At 40.4% G+C, this 21302-nt stretch overlaps 1 protein-coding gene across 2 annotated transcripts in view; it reads left to right on the forward strand.

The window, feature by feature from the left end:
- The window catches only part of unc13bb (unc-13 homolog Bb (C. elegans)), a 92533-nt gene that overhangs the window by 47522 nt on the left and 23709 nt on the right, over positions 1 to 21302 (forward strand). Inside the window, exons 9-18 of one of the 2 annotated variants that reach the window (XM_028602021.1) lie at positions 5632 to 5925; positions 6062 to 6152; positions 17067 to 17113; positions 17315 to 17393; positions 17685 to 17690; positions 18315 to 18389; positions 18652 to 18871; positions 18989 to 19216; positions 19365 to 19506; positions 19798 to 19967. In XM_028602021.1, coding sequence (XP_028457822.1) covers positions 5632 to 5925; positions 6062 to 6152; positions 17067 to 17113; positions 17315 to 17393; positions 17685 to 17690; positions 18315 to 18389; positions 18652 to 18871; positions 18989 to 19216; positions 19365 to 19506; positions 19798 to 19967 — 1352 coding nt within the window. The remainder of the gene's footprint in view (positions 1 to 5631; positions 5926 to 6061; positions 6153 to 17066; positions 17114 to 17314; positions 17394 to 17684; positions 17691 to 18314; positions 18390 to 18651; positions 18872 to 18988; positions 19217 to 19364; positions 19507 to 19797; positions 19968 to 21302) is intronic. The other variant, XM_028602022.1, reaches the window with a different exon arrangement.

The raw sequence follows: 21302 nt of genomic DNA on the forward strand, positions 1-21302 counted from the left end.
AATGAAACCTAGTGTAACAGAGGGTTCACTGACATCAGTATCTAGAGCTAAGGGTATACAGAGACAAAAAACAATGGACCAAAGTGGTCCCTCACGGCCCACACAGAGCCAAACTCCAAACAAAAGTACATCCCAAGCGTTTTCTCCCAGTTCTTCCACCGTCCCTGCTACAAGCCGATCAGAAACTGTGCCAGGTACAGAACAGACAAAACATGAAGCAGGAACTAAACCATCTGGTGGACTGTTTGGATTTTCAATTGGAGAAATGCTAACCGGATCAACATTAGCTGCCCAATCTGTACCCACACCACAATCATCTGCATCAGCTACAGCTCCACAAGAAGAATCACTCGGTAAAAGTATATTGTCAATATTTGGTGGGCCAAATCCTCCGCAGGCTGCACCTAAAACTGGGCCTTTGCCACAGACGCATCCACCAAATGCAGCTCCACAACCTTCTCAACAGGAATCCCTTGGTAGAAGTTTATTATCAATGTTTGGAGGATCAAGTCCTGCTGAGCCTCAGCCTCCCCCTCAAACCAAGCCTGTTGCTGAGGTACCAAAACAGAGAACCGTTCCACCAAAAGACCCCCCAAATACAGGATTCTTTTCAATGTTTGGTGGTCCCAGCCCCCAACAGCAACCCCAAACAGGATCTCTTTTAGGGGGAATTCTGCCTGGGTCATCAAATTCAACTGAAAGCCCAATGAAGGGACTGTTGTCAATGTTTAGTGATCCCAGTCCTCCACAACCTCAGCCACCAACATCGTCATCTCAACAAAGAGTGGCCCAATCACAAACTCAACTGCAAGTGGAACCTCAGACACAATCTAAACAACAAACACAGCCTGAAGCACAAGGGCAGCCAGCCACCTCTGTTCTTGGGGGAATATTCGGTGGCCTGTCTACCTCTAATGAAAGTCCAAGAAAAACTTTGTTCTCCATGTTTAGTGGCCCCAGTACTCCTCAAACATCAGGAGCTGGGGGAAGTGCACATGTATCTACTCCCCCAGTGACTGCAGCACCCAAAGAACCTGCAAAGAGTATACTCTCTGTTTTTAATGATGTTGTGTCACCTCCACAACAAACTCCTAATTCATCATCAGCTATTGTTACTGATACTAGAGAGCCACCAAAAGCACAAGGTTCTTCCCAAATGTCATCGGTTTCCAGTAGCCATTTGCCAGTGGCAGCGGCTACCAGTGAAATACCAAGTGAAGTGCATGTTAGCCCATCCACTGATACTACTGTAGATGCTACATGTCCTGATTCCATAAAGTCAAATTCAGAATGTGTCACTGTTGAAAAGGAAATCAGCACAGAAGGTGCTCCTCAAGATCCTACTACCTCAAAAGAACCACCAGCTTCTGGCCTTCTGTCTATGTTCAGTGGATCAGGCCCAAACACTTCATTCTCACAAGCTGGATTAAATTCAGACAGTCCAGCAAAAGGTTTGCTTTCATTATTTTCTGGACCCAGCACTGAACATAGTTCTAGCCAGATAGGTCCTACACCCACAGGGTCTGCCCCTGGATCATCAGGCCCAAAGGACCCATCAGCCAAAGGTTTGTTGTCTCTGTTTGGAGGTTCTGCTCCTCAGTCATCTTCTCAGCCTGGAAATTCTCTATTAGGATCAATGTTTGGAGGCTCTTCACCCCAAACAGCAGCTTCTCAAACAGGGGGGTCATTACTAGGTGGTTTATTTGGGGGATCTACTCCTCAGGCTGCTCCTCAAGTTGGCCCAGCTAAGACTGGAGTATCTGCTCAACAGACAGCAGGCCCTCAGGCAGGAGCATCCTTACTCGGAGGGTTTTTTGGTGGATCTGCTTCCCAGGCCGCTGGATCTCAGACTGCAGGGTCTATTTTGGGTGGTATTTTTGGAGGATCAACAGCTTCAACAGCAGCACCTCAGACTAGTGGGTCCTTTGGGGGATTGTTTGGTGGGGCTGCTACCCAAACTTCAGCGCCCCCAAATAATAGCTCTATATTGGGAGGTATTTTTGAAGGATCATCTTCTCAAACAGCTCCTGCACGGACTGATACATCTCTTCTGGGTGACATTTTACCTGGAGCTTCAGCTTCTAATGAGACACCTGATAAAGGTTTGCTTGGGATGCTCAGAGGATCTGTTCCACCTGCAACACCTACTACAACAGCTATACCAAAATCCAGTGATGCCAAGGAAACTTCCACTACAGCTTTAACCCACAGTTCTTCAGATGTTTTACCAAAATCTAGTGATGACAATAAAACTACTCCAGCTCTTACTGGTCCTGAAATGGCTTTACTTGATACTGCTTCCGAAAGCAAAGAGCAGCCAGGAACACTACAGCGGCCTGACAGTACAGTGCAGTCTCTTGAGGCAAGTCTACCCAAAACTGACGGAAATGTCACAGACGTTCATTGCCAAAATGCTGACAAGCCAACTACTTTAGCTAATGATATTCATTCTAAAGAATCTGAAATCTGTGCAGAAGAACAACAACATGCAAGAAAAGAGCTTGTGTGTGGCCAGCTGAGTATAGATACAATACAAACTAAAGTAGAAAAGGAAACACCAGCCACTCAGTCAGCCAATACTGTAGTCCAGGGACAACAAAAGCCTCCAGAGCCAGATAAATCTCTTGGCGACTCAGCAGCAGATACAGTTACAGGCTTTATGTCCTCCCTTTTCAAACCAACAGTTCCTCCCACTGACGGTCCTCAGCAACAACAGAATAAATCACTTTTTGGAGGAATGGCACCCCAAGGTGCTACTGGTTCGAGTGGAGCATCACTATTAGGAGGTATCTTTGGAGGGTCCAACACTGAGTCAGCAGCCCCCCAGACTGGGGGATCACTACTAGGAGGTTTATTTAAGGGGTCTGCTCCTCAGTCTGGTCCTCAAACCACAGCCCCCACCACTGGAGGGTCAATGTTAGGTGGGATGTTTGGAGGAGGATCAGCTGCGAAGTCTGTAGGTCCCCAGACTGGTGCATCGTTACTGGGTGGGATGTTTGGAGGATCTGCAGCAACAGCACAGCCTGGTGGTTCTTTACTTGGAGGAATGTTTGGAGGAGTCACTGCTCATACTGCAGGATCACAGACTGGAGCATCAGTACTTGGCGGCATAGGCGGATCTTTTTTTGGGGGTATGGGACAACCAACTAAGCCATCTGAAACGATGCCAGCTGAACCCAAGCCAATGCATGGCACTACTCCACAGTCACAGATTAAGAATGAAAGTGTGACACCAAAAGTGTGTCCATTTGGCACTGGAACTAGCACAGATAAAATAGTGGAGTCAACTCCACCAGATAAAAAGCAAGTTGAATCTGATAGCCTAACAAGTAGTAGTGCGATGGCATTTGAGGCAGTTTGTGAAGAAACCTCTGCTGTCTTAAGTACTTCAATGAGCACTGCATGTGATCCCACCCATCAAGTAGAAAACACTGAAAAAATGAAACCAGCTGTTGATGGAGAGATTATACATGAGAAGCCCATGGTCATTAAAGGAGACCCTGAAAGTAAAGGAATTGACAAATCAGTCCCACCTGAAACCCAAGAAGTAGAGATTCATATAGCTCATCCATGTAATCAGTTGCCCAACAATGAAGAGCCACCTCAAGCTAAGTCTCTGTTTGGTTTTATATCAACACAGAGTGATGCAGGGACATCTCTTGGATCCCTATTTTCATCAACAACATCATCAGGTGCTCGATCAATGCCTCAAACGGAAGGAGTGAGCGGTCTGTTTTCAGGATTAAAAGCCTTTTCTGGAGGCTTATTTCAAGAGGAAAAAGCTGTTGGCGGAAAACAAGAGCCACCCTCCACTTCATTATTTGGAACAAAAATAGGTTTTCCTTGGCAGGCAGAGCCACCCAAGCCACAAGCTGTCCCAGTTGTAACATCTCAACCCAAAACTAACAAGCCAACAAGTGGTCAAACACATACTGTACAAAAGTTTGCAACATCTGATGCCCAAAAAACTGAATCGGTAGGTTCCACAGATGACATAGAAAACCCCCAGATTTGCATCTCCACTCCTGAAGTAGATCCTTCAGCCTCCCTGTCCCCAAAGGAGAAAGAAGCGCTTGTAGAAACATACCCCTCTGCAGGTCCTACCTCTGGAGTGCAGCTGGACAACCAGTGCAAGAAGGATCAATTGAATACAAAAAGGCTAGTAGAAGCATAATAAATGGTATTCCCCCTCACCATTTATGATGCATTGACATTTTTAAACAAATATATTCCCTGTTCAGCTCTGCAATCCATCCCCACTATTTGAATTTAATATTTAGCTTGTGTGTATGTGCTGTCTGTTTGTGTTTGTGTATTATTTGATACGGGTATTTTGTGTGTAGTATCTACATAATTTTCCAAGTAATTTCAAAACAGAATTCCAAAAAAAATTTACATATTTATATATTCATGGGTAATTCACAAGCAAACATACTACTAATAATTAATTGGTTCATCAAAGAGAAACAATTTTGTGTGCTATGATACTGATTCATGTTTCGCTTGAACTTCTATCCTCAAAAGATGCTAATTTTTCTTGTAGTCCTCATACAGTAGTTCTGCACTTGCAAATCAACTAGTTATATCCTCAGCATAGGTATCAGCAACTGTTTGACACATTTTGTTTCCTCTTTAGTTTGTAAAGAGACACACTTATAGGTTAAAATATTAGCATGACTGCATGACATTATAAATCATGTAAATTTAGTTTGAGTATGGAATTCTGAGTTGTGTTTTATTTGTATATGGTGTAAATTATTTTACAGTTATGTGTAAAAAATAACATAAATCACATTATGTAAATCCTTACCATTTAACCCAGAAACATAACCATTTTATCTAATCTGCATTCAGCCTCTTAAAAGGAAGGTGGCTTTTAAATGCCACTTTCAATTTCAAACAAACCGATCATCTCTGCATATTTTACTGTCTACATCCATCTGTTCTTCAACCCCACGTCTCCACGAGCTTACTCACCATCAAACACCCTTTATATGTGTTCTGTCCTGTGGACAGGTGAAAGGATTGACATTGACAATGAAATATGCAGATGTATGTGTGTGCAGAAATATACTCTTTTTAGGACTAGCAGCAACAGGGGAATTTATTCCTCACACCACGAAATAGAGCCTACTCTTATAGGTGCCATTTCTATTTAAAAATGCAACTCTAATGTAGAAAAAGCATATGCAGTGTATAATGCACATTTTCATTATTTTCCAACATGCAACAGTCACCCTGCAAGGTTGGGTCTTTTTAGGGCATGATGTGGTGTGTGTATACTATACCAATTTATAATTTAGAGAGGTTATTAATAAAAACAGACTTTTGCTCAATAGTTAAACTAATGTTTGCATATAATTCTTAGTAGATGGGAGGGGATTATTACATCTTAAAAATTATTACTTGTGTTGGTTGTTTCAATATAAAAAGCATCAAAACATTCTAAAATGAAGAAGTACTTAGAATTACTTTTATGTAAAAATCCCCACTTATCTAACGTGAAGCTAAAGAGCTAGAGAAAAAAAAAATAAACCACAATAATATTTAGAAATAGTCCAGTTGTGATCGAGGAAAAAAAAAAGTGTTCTGACATTGAATATTTTCCTCACTTCTCTCTCACCTTTGTAGTCCAGTGGAAAGTAGTCGCTTTGGGTCATCAGGCAACCTGAGCCAGACCAGCTCCCAGCTTAGTGAGACTGGCCAGGAGAGTACTGGAGGGTCAGAACTGGAGGAGTCCTTCCACTCCTACCACAGTACCAGCTTTCACCCCTCCGCCAATGGGCAACCACGCACCACTGAACATCCTCCTACCAATGGACACTCTTCTGTCGGTGAGCAGGAGATACATAGGCTGTCCCCTAAAGTAGGACAAGGCCTGAAAAATGACACTCCAGCAGAGAGAGGGTCCTCTAAACTCCTAAGGTACTTTTTTTTTTTTTCATCTCAGTTTTATATATATGTATATACACACTGTATATGCTATAATGAAGATGCATGGTAACTGATAGATTGTAATCATCTCTTGCTGCCACTGTACTCTTAAATCCATGTAACCCAGGTTCCATGATGATGGGCCACCATTACCCTTCTCCCCATCCAGAGTTCGTTGGTTAAAGGCCATCAATAAAGTCAGGGTTCAGCTCCGTGAGGTAAGCAATGTTTCGCTTCAGTTCCTCCACCAATATCTGATCTCTCATTGCCTCTAATGCCTGAGTTTCCTACCCTTTTCTTTCCTAACCCATCACACATACATGAAGATCACACATGCATGCACAGACATGTACACACATTTGCAATTCTTTGAAATTGGTTGAGTTTAACCTCTTTGGTTGTTTTAAGATGATTCACTATTAGAATAATATTAGAACTGCCCTTGTTTTGTTTTTTTGTTTTTTTTTGCAACAAAACACATTTGCTCCTCTGCGCCCTCATGGTTACACATTAATTATTGGGAACTGTTGAGTACAAAGACTTTTGATAGCCTCTGGGCAGCAACTGTGGAACTACTTGGGATTGAGCGCCTCATCAAAGGTACCCCACAAATAATTTAAGGGTAAGTTTATTTGATTATTTAGTTTCACCCATCTGTATATTTTCTGCAAACATGGTATTTTAATTGCAGCTTTGTCACGGCACCCTGCATCTGATACCGACGCACAAGGCATGCGCTGTTATGCAACTGCTATCAAAACAAAGTACCAGAGAAGCTTGGATTACAACACACACAGAGGAAGTGTGACTTCATTCTCTGCTCAGGACGCCATTACTATAACTTCACATAGCAATTATTTGTTTACTGCAATATTAATGTTCCGAATGTCGAGTATAGCCCCTTTTGAAGGTGGTCACTGAGTATTACATACTCAGAATCTATATAGAATCTATGCTACTATACAGTATCTGTGAAAACAGTGTTTTTTTAAGTAAATGCATGATGAACTTAAATGAGTGGTGTAGGGACAACAAACAGCGAAATAATGAGGCTTGAATACCGCAAAGTGTCTCACTTCTCATTTGTATTACCCATCATCTCATCCCTTGGGTGTGACCAAAACAATGGTCTATTTACTTGTGCCAAAATTTGAACAATCTAATGAGAGGGAAGGATGTGCCGTAAGAGATGAGGAAATGTGACAATTATTGTCAAAGCAGTTTATCCCTTGATCATTGCACATTTGTGTATACTGTATAATTTTCAGACAAAGGTTATAATCTTCTGAGTAACAGATGTACCATTTGGAGCCCCTCTTTTTTTATGAAAACCTCTCCAAAAAGTATAGGAAATCATTGATCTCCATCATGTCATATTTACCTTTTGGTGTCAGATTCCATGCACCCTCATATTGAACCAATCTCCAATACCAATTATGAAAAATTTGTATCCACCACATGTTAACAGATGTTGAATTTAGTCCTGCATTTAGGTCCAAATGGAAATCTTTAGAGGTTGGTCATAATGAAAAACATCAGAATCTCTCAGCCCTAACTGGGGTTCATCCCCTTGATTAAGTTGTTTTATGGCACAGCAGTAAAGGAGTAGCTCATATAGAACCTTGATTGGCTCCATTACAATGATTAGTTTGCATGGACTAGTTACGACATGACTGTAAATGGTGGGTGATTGAAGACATGAGTATAAATGGAAAGCAAGGTGAAAGCTGTCTAAGTGTCATTCATTATAGGATGAAGGGAGATACTTGGGACACAAGTCTAAATGCTGAAAAGACTATAATGAATTTGAATTTGGTTGTTAGTCTATCTAGCAGTGTAACCGCAGTCAACATAATAAGACACTGTAAAACTTCCTTGCATGCTTGTTTGCATTCAAAGAATAGAAATAGATGAGATGTGTGGCATGTCTACAGTTTCCTCAAAAGTGTTTGGCAGCAGTGGCACACGGGAAAATATAGAGTTAGAAGTGGAGATGGCTACCAGACCCATTTCCAATATCAGTTTCAGTACCCATATTGATAGACTGAGCTGCAACCTTTGAAAAGAAATTCCTACCTTTTTACAATTTTTCATTAACAAGGTAAAAGTAAGCACGGAAACCAATGAGTGCAGGGCAACCATTGGTACTGATATGTTTATCAGGAGAGTTTTCACTTCTTTTTTTATGAATTGAAAGAGCAAAATCACTAATATCAGTGGCTGGCAGATGTGGAAACAGAAGAAGAGTGAATGAGACTCAGAGCTGGCAGTCTCACAGCCTCAGATTAGCTTAGTGCTGGAATACATTGCCAGAGGACTCAAAGAGAGAGAGAGCAGAGAAAGCATGCAATAGGGTGGGAGGGGAGTAGGGATGGCTACTTAACCAGGGGTGAAGTGCTGTGTGATCGTGGTCTACCACTGTTGCACTTGCCGTTCCAGTGGTGAGAAATGAGGGATTCAGCCCTTCTGCAGCTCTGTCAGTTAAAGAAGATCGTTTGTTACATTTTAAAGGAAAACGGGAAGTTACCATTACTGATCTGCTCAGCGACCCTCCATGCGGATTTAATGGCTCTTGCAAGATAATGTCTACATGTTGTTCTTGATTATAATTGTTTCCATAAGGTAAGGCTTACATTTTAATATATATGTATTTGTCCTTTTCTGCACTTAGGTCTTAAGTTTGTGTAGACTTTTATTAATAATATATGGTAATGTATGTTATACTGTACAAAACTTATGTTTGGCTAATGTACGTACTAAGGTTATATCTGCCTTAGTATTTCTACAGAAACAGAATTTCAGCTTGTTTCAGTAGTTGGTTTACATGGAGTCTACATTTGCATAGGGAATGTGATTCTTTGTTTGAAGTCAACTTCAAAATGAAGATTCCTTTTAGTAGGGAGAGAAAGGAGATTGCTGAAGGCTATTACTATGGCTGTACTGGAAATGATTTACTCGACCTTATAATGACAATAATTGTAGTGAGCTTGTTAATTCAAACAGTGGAATAAAAAATTCCTAAAAATCAGCATGGATTCTTCTTCATCCATAGTGAGAGGTAGGTAAACACATGCTATTGTGTTTTTGTTTAATGCTGTAATTCAATTATTTATGTCAGAACATAGTAGACCTTGCTAAGACTGTTGCCCCATTTTCAGTTAAGGAGACAAAGCATACAATGAAACCAAAAAGCGATCAGCAGTTCACTTTATATATTTAATATTCTTTGCATTTTGAACAGTCAACACGTGTTAACGTGTCAAGAAACCCCCAAAGTGCTTCATAGTCACTAGTTTAACAAATCCTACCGTGTCCAGTTTAAAGTAGCTGTATTCATACCTTTCTCTGATCTTGAGGGGACGTCAGCAGGAATTGTTCATGGCACAATTATAGAATTTCTGCCTTCTCGATTTGATTATCTAAATGGTCACGCTCAGTGGACAAAGATGATATCACTGAGCTGGTCTAATATATACTATAACTAAATGGAAAGAGCATATGAGACGTATCCATATAATTGCTAAACTTTTGCACCTTTTTATAAACAGTGTTAAACAAAGTAGATGCAGATTAATTATGATACACATTTAGACTACTGTAAATGCATCCCTGGATTATGTAATGCCAGCAATAATTATTTTAGTGTATGCACGGTGATGGGTCAGAGTTACAGAATAAAGCTGTGCAGCTGGTATGGGTGTAAAAGAATGACATGGCCTTAGAGAAAAGAATTGACCTATCATCTAATTACCGAGCTGCCTTTCCAAAGCATCCTAATTACAGAGATAAGCAGCTGCATGGTGTTCATTCTGCAGGTTGCTATTCTGACTGAGAAGTCAGTTATAGATGCTGTCTATCCTACTTCTATACAGTAGTGTTGTCTCTCAATTTCACCTCAAATGTCAGCAAATACATTCATAGCCATAATATGTCAACTGTTGAAATATAACTCCCTTGTAATCGCAGTGTCACACATTGGAATTGTTTCTGTTTTTTTTCTCTCATAACTATCTGGTCTGTTGGTCATAAAAAAATCCAGTAAATTTAAAAGAAATAAGATGAATAATGGTACTATTTACATGCATTTGAGTTTTAATTTCACTTCCATGAGTGTAATTAAAAATGAGAAATTATGCCAATATTACAGTAATACCAAAAAAAAGATAAGGACCCAGAACTGCCTTCTTCCTATCGGCCGATAAGCTTGCTAGGAGTAGACATGAAAATATTGTCAAAGGTGTTGGCCAATAGATTACAGCGGGTTGTATCATACATAGTAAGCACAGACCAGACTGGATTTATTAAGGGTCGTTTGTCTTCAAACAATACAAGACGCTTGATTAATATTATCAATCATCTTAATCACCATCAAATACCCGGCGCCATTGTTTCAATGGACGCCAAAAAAGCTTTTGACCGTGTTGAATTGGACTACATGTTCAAAGTGCTAAGAAGATTTGGTTTTAAATCAACTTTTATAGATTTGGTGAAGATCTTGTACAAGTTGCCTATAGCCTCTGTCTTGACAAATGGTCTTTTATCCGCACCATTTAAACTTACACGCGGTACACAGGGCAGTCCTTTATCACCTTTGCTGTTCTCCCTGGCTATAGAGCCACTTGCGATAGCCGTCAGACAGAATATAAATATAGGGGGAACTTTAATAGGAACAAAACAGCACAAAATGTTATTATATGCCGATGATATTCTTTTAACTCTGACAGATCCCGATAAATCAATTCCAGCATTGATTGATTGTATTAAAGAATTTGGACAAATATCGGGGTATAAGGTAAATTTTGAAAAGTCAGAAATAATGCCTTTAACAAACAGTGGTCAGGTCGAGCCTGCTTATGTTAAACCTTTCCGCTGGGCACCTAACGGATTTAAGTATCTAGGAATAAAAATCACACCCAGACTTGGTCAGCTGTATGTGGAGAATATCAATCCTTTAATTAGTCACATAAAAGAAAAAGTTACAAGTTGGAAAAAGCTTCCTTTATCAATGCTTGGTAGGATTAACCTTACTAAAATGGTACTACTTCCAAAAACGTTTTATCCAGTGTCAATGCTTTTTGTGTTTTTGAATCCAAATGATCTTAAAGACATTAATAAACTGATATCAGACTTTATCTGGGCAGGCAGAAAACCTAAGCTTAAAATGGATACTTTACAACTTCCAACACAACAGGGTGGGTGGGGCTTACCAAAGATTGAGAACTATGTACTGTCTATTCATGCTAGAATTGTTTCAGAGTGGGCAACTGAACATGATGTGACACCTTGGCTTGAGATTGAAAAAGTAATTAGCCAACCCTTCTGTCTTATAAACTTATTAGATAAACGTGCAAGAGAACTGCCACCTGCTGTCAAAGACAATTACCTAATTATAATAATGTTATAAAGGCATGGAGTATTTTGAAGAAATTATTTGGGAAGTCTCAGGCTCTTAACTATCTTGCAATTCTGGTAGATACCCCAGATTTAACAGCAGAAGGGGCTGGTCTCAATCTCAAGTCATGGCAAGAAGCTGGTATCAGGAGAATGTATGATCTGTGGGACAAAGGTAAATTTAAGACAGTTGAAGATATAAGATCTCAATATAATATACCTGCCAAAGACTTTTACAAGTATCTCCAGATCAGACATTACGTAAAATCAAAGACTGGATCCCTGGAGTTACCAACGAACTGTTACTTGCTTGAAAAAACTACTGGACTGTCGGAAACGTGGACGTTTTGTGTCTAGATTCTACTTTGAGTTACAGACTCTAACGGTAGACAAACTGAAACACTTACAAACAACTTGGAATATGCTGCTTAAAATGTCAATTGACTCTGAGTCGTGAGAGGAAATAGTGAGACTGCCTTCTAGAATATCCATCTGTAATAGATACAAAGAAATGCAGTTCAATATTCTACATAATGTTTACATATCACCTTATATATACAGTAAATACACTCCAGGTGTTTCTCCGAACTGTCCTAAATGTAACTCAGCTAAGGGCACTAGATATCACTGTCTTTGGGAGTGCAAGGACATCAAGGTAAATAAGTTATAAGTTTGGTGATAGGACAGACAGCCCCACTCAGCCCACTCGTGTGCCTACTGGGGCTTATACCTGACTTTCAGAGAGCTCACAAAGAGACTGTTCAGTTTCTTCTAATGCTGGCTCGAAAGGCTATAATGGTCAAATGGGTTGGTAGCGATGCCCCCTCTATTCAGATGTGGAAATCTCTGATATTTGAAGTTGTAACTCTAGAAAGATTGAGGTATTGTCTCAATGGTAAATCGCACCTGTTTAAAAAATGGGAGAATATTTTAAAATGTCTGAAGATTGAAAGGTCATAAACACAACCTGGATAAAATGTAGGTACGAGATGCTGTATGTAAATTGTCAACATGCCCATAGATATGGTTATTAATATTATTTACTGTGCTGTTTTTCTGCTTTTGTTTTAATGTTTCTGTTTGAAATAACAAAAATGTTTAAAAAGAATATCTAAAAAAAAAAAAAAGAGAAATTATGAAATTGATATCTGAAAAATATTTTTGTATATATATATATATATATATATATATATATATATATATATATATATATATATATCTCTTTATATCTTTTTAGTAGCATTTAAAAGATTTTCTTGGTTTATACAGTATATTATATTTGGTTGTTTCATAATTAAGTGTGGTTGCTATTTCATGGAGGAGACATAGCAGAATAATGGCATAATAGAATATCCATCCAAATGAGATTCCTATAGTAAATTTAATTAATACACAACAAATGCATATCAGTGCTTAGAGCTTCCACTGCTTTGTCAAAAAAAATAACTTATTATTTTTTGTCAGTCATGGTACAGGCACTCAGTCATTTGAAGTTTAAGATGTTGGCTTATGCTAACACCACCCTGAGAAGGAGTCACTGAGCTGGTGATTTGACCATGTGTGGAAAAAGCTGATCAAGAGTGCCACTTCTCAGGGATGTTCTCCAGAGGACACATCAGTGGACAGGATGAATCCTACAAATCAGAGCTACTTCCACTCTCACCCAAAAGGCTAGACCTGCAGGAGAAGCGATCACAGAGCCCCAAAGTGGTGCAAAACCTGCACAGAAAGCTACAGAAATACCTGCAGAGGACCGAGGATAACTCCCTTTGTGACCTGTCATCAGTGGATTCTACCTGCAGCAAAGATGACCTCACCCCATCACCCCAGCCGTTCTGATTGCCAGGATGGTATCAGGGTTGGGGAGGATACTTTACCCAGAATTATTGAAAGGATCAGAAATGAAGAAGAGAAAAAGGAGATGGATGATGAGGAGACAGAGCAAGGCTCTAGTAACATAGTGGAACATATACTAAAAGAGCTGAAAGGCATCAACAAGATCCAGGAGGAAATTTCCGACCTGAGGCAGTATCTAACATCTGTGCGCGGCTCAGTGGATGAAGTATCTTGTTGTGTCGATGCAGTGCTCAGTGAAATAGGTGAGCTGTACTCTGGGGCTTCAGCTGCACCTCACACTAGTCCTGTTTCTCAAACACACCGCACCAGGCAAGGAAGCTTGGGCAGACAGAACGCCATCACATCTCTTCAAGGGAGAGACACCAGTCCACTGTTGGATCGCAAAGATTGTGGAAAAGATTTGGGATGTGTACCATCTCACAGATCACCCAAACAATGGCATGTTGATAGAGTCACTCTCCAATCAGACCAGCAAACGGACCAACAAAGCTCAAAGCAAAAGAGTTCAAACATGCACATGCTAGGCCCTACAAAACCTGACCCCTGCTACATGGAGCTTCATCGGGGCCGTGGCTACCAAAGCAGCAGCTCTTTGTCATCGTGTCACAGTTCCAATTGTCCAGAAGCAAGTCTTCTCTCTGGGGACACAGAATGTGACAGGTGGCCTTCTTCTGTTGATATGCAGCACAGTATAAGTGGAGAAGGAGGTTGGAGTGAGGAGGACATCTGCTCTTGTGCAAACAGTGGAGAAGAGTTAGATAAATGTCTTGGTGTTTGGGAAAGGTGTGCCACAGAAGAGACACAGAGCAGCACACCGGGCCATTCTTCACACAACAGCTCTGAGCATCTTTCATTGCTGTTTGGACACCAATACAACTCTCCCTCTAGTTCTTCCAGTATAGTGGACTGGATGCCCCCCAGACTACAAAACGAGGGAGAACACATGGAGTGTGACTGTTATACAAACTGCCCATACTCACGTAGTTCTGGTTACCACACCGTGGATGCTTGTGCAAATGAACTGGGTAGTGAGCCCTCCAGGAGTCTGAGTTGCTCCACTGTGCTTTTGACTGACTGTGATGATGGTTACTTGGAGCCACATGCACTATGCAATGACTGTCCATCTTCTGGTGACACTCTTGATCTGGGCTCTGCTGACAGTTTGGACAGGGAGTGGACAGATCATAGTATCTCCAGGGATGAAACGGGAGAATCTTTGTCACAAGAGTCTTCTGAAATAGGTTTGGATAGTGCAGCTGTGACCCCAAATGTAGTTCTTGACATGACAACTTTTAGCAAGGCTGTACTCACTTTCAGGTCAGCTTTGAAAGGGGCTTTGAAAAAGTTGGAAGGATCCAGCCCTGAAGATGTTAAAGATGATAGTGAGTCTGAGGCATGTCCATCTCCTGTCAGACATGCCAGTGAACCCAAGGAGGAGCAGGCCAGAACAGAGTATACAGAAGGAGAGGTTAGCCTCACAGAGAATCACACTCATTTTGGCACTCCAAAGGAGGAGAGTGAGGCTTCAGTCTACTTGGATTGTGGTGAGACCCATGAGAACATGTCAAGCTCCCTTCAAGCATCCCCACATGAAGCAAGCCAGTCTCCCTGCACCCCAACCGAGTACCACTCTTTAGAGATTTCACAGGACAAAGGAGAATGTCCAACAGATGGGGAACTGTCCAATCTTGACCTAACACCAGACCATTGTCCAAGGCAGGCCGTGAGTCCACTGGGCCCAGTGCTCTGTACAGATGAGGTGCGGTTAGGTCCAATTAGGGAAAACTACATTCTTGATGAGGTAAATCAAGGAAAGTCTACCGATGCCAGTCACAAAGAGCGTATAGCTAATTTCCAGCGCATTCTGAGGGAAAAGAGGCAAACCCGTCATAGACTATCCAAATCATCTCAGGGGTCCCATGGCTCTCAAGGGTCTCATGGCTCTCAAGGATCTCATGGCTCTCAAGGATCTCAGGGATCCCAATCTCAAGACGAGTTTATCCCAGGTATATTATCCCATTTAAGAATACTTTCTTTTGACTTTAAAGACTGGCAAGCTCAGCAACAGCAGCCAAAAATATATCTTAAAGCATGTAATGATCTGATTAAATTTACGTATATAACATTTATATTAAATGTATATACCGTAAAACTTCAAATAATAGCCCGCGCTTCTATTTACCCAAATCGCCAAAATGCACCGGCTTGTATTTGAGACAGGCGTCTATAAGAGACAGGCCTTTAATTGACAATAGGAGGTTACCACATTATATTAATTTTTTCTAATTCGTATTATTCGTATTTAATTAATATTTATAATAAAAAAAAAAAAGCTGTGGATCCACTCACACGCTCACCTCCAACTCTTCACTGACCTTCTTCCTCCCTCCACCTCGCAGTCTGGCCCTTTTGTCGTATTCCTCGGACAGACGTTGCAGTTCTGCTTTTATGTTTACGCCATTCTCGCACTCTCTTAGGATCAATCGAGAAATGTCTTGCCGCTGCTTCTCCCAAATTTTGTTCGGCAAATTTGACAACTGTCAGCTTAAATGTCAAATCATACTTTTTTCTTTTTGTCTCCATGGTGGTATTGAGAGAATTAAGAAAAACTGAAGACTAAAAGAAAGTTTGTTAACCTGTTTGTTATGTTGCCATAGTGATGAGTTGTTTATGAACGGTTGCGTCTGTCACGTGAAATCAAATCAAAACATAGAACAAACGATCTGACGGGTTTTAAAAGATCAAATACAACCCGACACGAAAAAAACAAACAAAAAAAAAACAGACCAGGCCTCTATTTGAGACCGGCCTTTATTTACCCAAATCTGTTGTCACACCAGGCGTTTAAAAGAGACAGGCGTCTATTTGGGACTCGGCTATTATTTGAAGTTTTACGGTAACATTATACATGTATCAGTTAGAAACACTAACACTTTCTAATCCTATGATTTTTTTTTTTCTTTGCAGAGTGTGGGAGAGAAGATAATCAGGTTACTCATAACATCGGCTCCATATTTCAGCTACAGTTTTTTTTTCTGTTGATTTTGATTGTTGTGGTGTAATTTTGTTTATTTCTTTTGCCATTATTCGTCTTTGTCAAAGGGAATGCTTGTGTGTACTTCAAAGCATAATGCACTATATTCAAATAATACATGTTAGCATAGGGTTAACATGTAATAATAATTGAAAACTTCATCCTGCTATTCTGGAAAAGCATTTGTCCCATCTCTTCAGTTATTCTGTATAATAAATAGTTAATCATTGGTTTCATTCATGCTGTAGCTTTAGAGTCTGATTCCCCAGTGCTAGTGTTAGGCTATTTCAGCTGATTTAAATTTTCCCCAAAAGTTTTTCAAACGCCATCTGAAACTTGTACTGTGTTTCAACTTGGGCCATCTGAAAGACAGATATACAGACACAGATGAAAGGCTTTCCCTTTGAGGAAATAGTAAAAGAATGTGTATACATGTGTAGCAAGTCATAATTTTGGTGGTTTTGTGAAATCCTTTAAACTAAATCTACTTCTTATAAATTATCTGGGGTGTCTCTTAACGCAGTCTCTGGCCAAACAGATTTTACTTGCATCTTGACTTGAGAAATAGAACTTACTCTGTGGTTTTGTATCGACATAATGTTTGTCCACCATTGCATTTCAGATAACATCGTTTACAATTAAAGAGTACAGCGACATGTATTTGATCCTGTGTTTTAAAAACACTGTCACTTATTTTTTATTTGACTTTGCACGTTCTGTAACATCAGAGAGGTGAAACTCAACCAAATGTAACTTTCCATTATTCCAACTTTTCTCTTCTCATGATATACTGCCATGTGGGAACCTTTGCATATTGTCTGCCTAAATTCTCACATTTGAAATCTTGTAGGTTCGAGATGAAGATCCCCATGTTAGACAAGCCTGGGTCCAACCAGGGTAAGTCATATATAGTTAACACCTACATTTAGTTTGCTAAAAGTGTCATGTTTTGGAGATTTTAATTAATAAGTAGCAATAAATTAGCATTTTATTATTTTTAACCGTTATGATTACTGTAAAAATGCTATGCTGTGTGCTGCTGTGTTATTGTATGTATTACTTTTTATTCACTTTTCTTCTATTTGTGTTGGTGCATAGTGGCGGATCTGGTCTGTATGGAATTGACAGCATGCCAGACCTGCGTAAAAAGAAACCTATCCCCTTGGTCAGCGATGTGGTCAGTACTTACTTGTCAATCGCTATATATACTGTATGTCATATGTCATCCTGTTTGTTTTGTTCTTTCTTTGTGAGTGCTCTTTTTTTTTTTTTCAATTTGTGAGACCACCACAGAAGTCAGTTATTTTACTTTAGAGCTGGATTTGGGATGAGATTGTTACCAACAAATGGAGACAAACAAATATGAAATCAAATATGAAATCAGCCTGCTAATTTCTCTCTCCCTCCTCTCTTAAACCCAAAACAATTCCCCACAACTCTCTTGAACGCTTTCACTCTCCTTGGTCAGGCTATGGTAAGTCAATAGAACCCAGTTGCCACTCCCCTTTCTACTAAAGTGCAAAATATCAAGTAGGGCAAATAAAACAGTAGTTGCCTCAATAGGATGCTGATCTCTTGGATCGCAAACCTCTTGCTAAATACAAATGAAAACTTTTGCATGCATCCTCTTGGTCATGGGCAGCTTTTCTTCCTGCTTGATATTATCATTACAATATAAAAACAATCATTCCTCCACCTTTTGGTTTGTATTTGTCTTCACCTGCTGAGCCACAAATAATAAAGGGACAAGGGTGGAATACACTACTAACACTCCTATGGAAATGTGTGGCTGATGGTTTTGGTGTTGTTTTATAGGGTTGATGCTAGTATAACCTTTTCCTTTTTCAGTAATCTCCTCTTCACTAGTTACTTAAAACTAATAATACTCACATGGGTTTTCTGATCATCTGGTAAGAATTCATCAGTGGGAGAAAAAATAGAATATTCCTTCTTACCACCCTTGCAACTACCCCAGCCACCTTTTTAACCCTACTGACCTTCGTTGTAGTAGTAATATTTTTGAGGTGTGCTTTGGTTGTGGGTTGTATGTGCGTTCGATAAATGCTAACTAAAATCTCCCTCGGCGCCTGTTGTTCAGTCTCTTGTCCAAGCCAGGAAGGCGGGGATTGCATCTGCCATGGCTGCCCGGTCCTCAGTCAAAGATGAGGAGCTGGTGAGTAACACCTTAAGCATCATATGCTTTTATTATAGAATCATAAGTTCCACACAAATATATTATGGTTAGAAAATGCAGAGCTCTTATAGTATCCTAGTGTCTCCGCCATCTCATCAGGCTCGGATGCATTTCACGTGCTTGTGCTGCTATAAGTATTGTATTTTACCTAGTTTTTATTCTCATCTGCCGATTCTCTCACTATAATTAAATCAGCAGGAATTAAATATATTTCATGTATATACATATCTCCCTTCTGTAGAAAAACCATGTGTACAAAAAGACACTGCAGGCTCTCATCTACCCCATATCCTGCACCACGCCACATAACTTTGAGGTGTGGACTGCCACTACACCCACATACTGCTATGAGTGTGAGGGGCTGCTGTGGGGAATAGCCCGCCAAGGCATGCGTTGCTCCGAGTGTGGGGTCAAGTGCCATGAGAAGTGCCAAGAGCTGCTGAATGCTGACTGTCTACAGCGTGAGTACTGCCCAGAAAACAATGAAACGTCACATGCACTACTAACGGTAGTAATGTTTTTTTTTTTTGTTTTTTTTAAAGATATTAATCTGTATACATTTTTTGTTAAATGTATAGGTGCTGCAGAGAAGAGCTCTAAGCATGGAGCCGAAGACCGGACCCAGAACATTATCATGGCCATGAAGGACAGAATGAAGATCAGGGAAAGGAACAAACCAGAAATCTTTGAACTTATCAGGGAAGTGTTTATCATCAGCAAAGCCGTCCACGCGCAGCAGATGAAGACCATCAAGCAGAGTGTGCTCGACGGCACCTCAAAGTGGTCGGCCAAGATCACCATCACAGGTGATCCCACTGATCAAAATCGACAGAAAAATTGACTTCAACCCTGACTTTAAAGTTCAACTTTTTTAGCATCATTCTCAGCAACATGGGATTCTTGTTAATGGTCATGGTTGTTCCTCGTGTCTTTGTCTCTCCATCATCGCATTAGTCGTTTGTGCCCAAGGACTTCAGGCAAAGGACAAGACAGGATCCAGCGATCCATATGTCACTGTCCAGGTGGGCAAGACCAAGAAGAGAACCAAGACCATTTATGGCAACCTCAATCCTGTCTGGGAGGAGAAGTTCCACTTGTAAGTCTCCAAAATTACTTGGTTATAAAATGTGTGTATGAATGCTAAACGTTTCTTGTGCAAGGTTCTGTCTAATAGTGCGAGTGCCTGTGTATATAATAGCAGAGCATAAGCTAGCCTCGGGCTGAGCAGGATTCATCAGGCAAAGTTTTGAGTTTTACCTCTTTTCAAAAAAAAGTTTAAGCTTTTTATTTAAAAACACTGTATCAGCTCTGTTATTTTCTATGCGTTTGCAGCCTGTATTATACTATTCTTTAGTTTATAGGTTGTTTCCTGCTGTTTTTTTGCTAGCGAGTGCCACAATTCCTCAGACCGAATTAAAGTGCGCGTGTGGGATGAGGATGATGACATCAAGTCGAGGGTAAAGCAGCGTCTGAAGAGGGAATCTGATGATTTCCTGGGCCAGAGTATAATTGAAGTTCGAACGCTGAGCGGAGAAATGGACGTCTGGTACAACCTGGGTGAGTATGCTGTCTTGTTATGCCTGGTCCTACCAGACTCTCGTACATTTCATTTGTACAGAGAGTCTGGCCACTCTCCAGTGACAAGTGTTAACTGTCTTGAAGGGGGGTACTTTGTTGAAGTTTAAAACTATTGGATCTTTCATTGTACGGTCATTACTTTCTCTTACTGAAGAATTGATCTACTTCCAATGGGGCGTACATTCTTACCACACCTGTGTGTTTCTGTTTGGTGCTAAGAGTTCTTTTTCATAGTTAAGTCAGTGGTTTGTTTGAACCTCATTAGCTACATCTCCTTTGCCTGCAGCTACTTTTTTTTTTTTTTTTTTTTTTCCACAGGCAAGAAGTGGCCCCAAGGCCCATATTGACATGCATGAAAATACTGGCTTTTACCTTGCATGCTTATTCCATCAATTCCCTTTGCGCTTGCTAACAAAAAACGTATTTCCTGATAATCAACAGTACTATCCCACTGGGTTTGAAGATACTTTCATTAGGATGAGGCCTGGATACAGTCAGTTAAAATTACGCAGGAGCTGATTTATCAGTCCCTTATGCTATTTTGTATGAGCTTTGGTGGTACAGCACAAATACAGACAGCTTGTATACCTCTCAGGGAAATCTCCTCCTGTCATATTTATCATGCAGACAAACCGCGTTTGTCGTTAAAATTATATTTCTGAATTATTATCTCTGTCTGTTTCCTTTTTTAAATCGTACAGCTTTTATCCAGGCATCATCCCAGAAGTTAATGGACAGATTTACCCACCCCAGGCATTATGTCATGTTGCTCTGATTGCTATCCGTTAAAAGCACCACTCATTTTTACATCCATGTCGTATGTAAGAGTGAGGCGTTCACTTCTTATGTCGTATGTAAGAGTGAGGCGTTCACTTCTTACGCGCAACGCAGCTCTTGTTTCAACTTGATTAAAGTGCAGAAAATGACTTCAGCGTGGCATTAATAAATCTTCCACGGGGACAGCGTGGCAGTGAATGTGCCTATAAATCTGCTGTTGTTTTGTTGTAAACTGGAAGACATGAAGTGCTCAACCTAATATCCTTCTGATAATCACATCAACAAAATATCCCTTTGGCTAGGAGTCATTAGGAATTCAAATTTGAAGCAAAATGTAATATGCTCCATCCATTTCAAACAGTTTCTCATCTCTATCTCTGTCTTCTTGTGCCTGAAAGCCGTCCTCCATACCCATAACCCCCCTCACCCGGCCCCCCACCTTCCTCCTCCTGATGTGTGATTATCAAGTAGCAGCACTCCAGTCGGACATCGACTGCTCTGCCGACATGTACAAATTGCTCCTAATGATGTGCCTGT

This window comes from Perca flavescens, chromosome 16, assembly GCF_004354835.1.
Source record: "Perca flavescens isolate YP-PL-M2 chromosome 16, PFLA_1.0, whole genome shotgun sequence".
In the NCBI taxonomy this organism is placed as follows: Eukaryota; Metazoa; Chordata; class Actinopteri; order Perciformes; family Percidae; genus Perca; species Perca flavescens.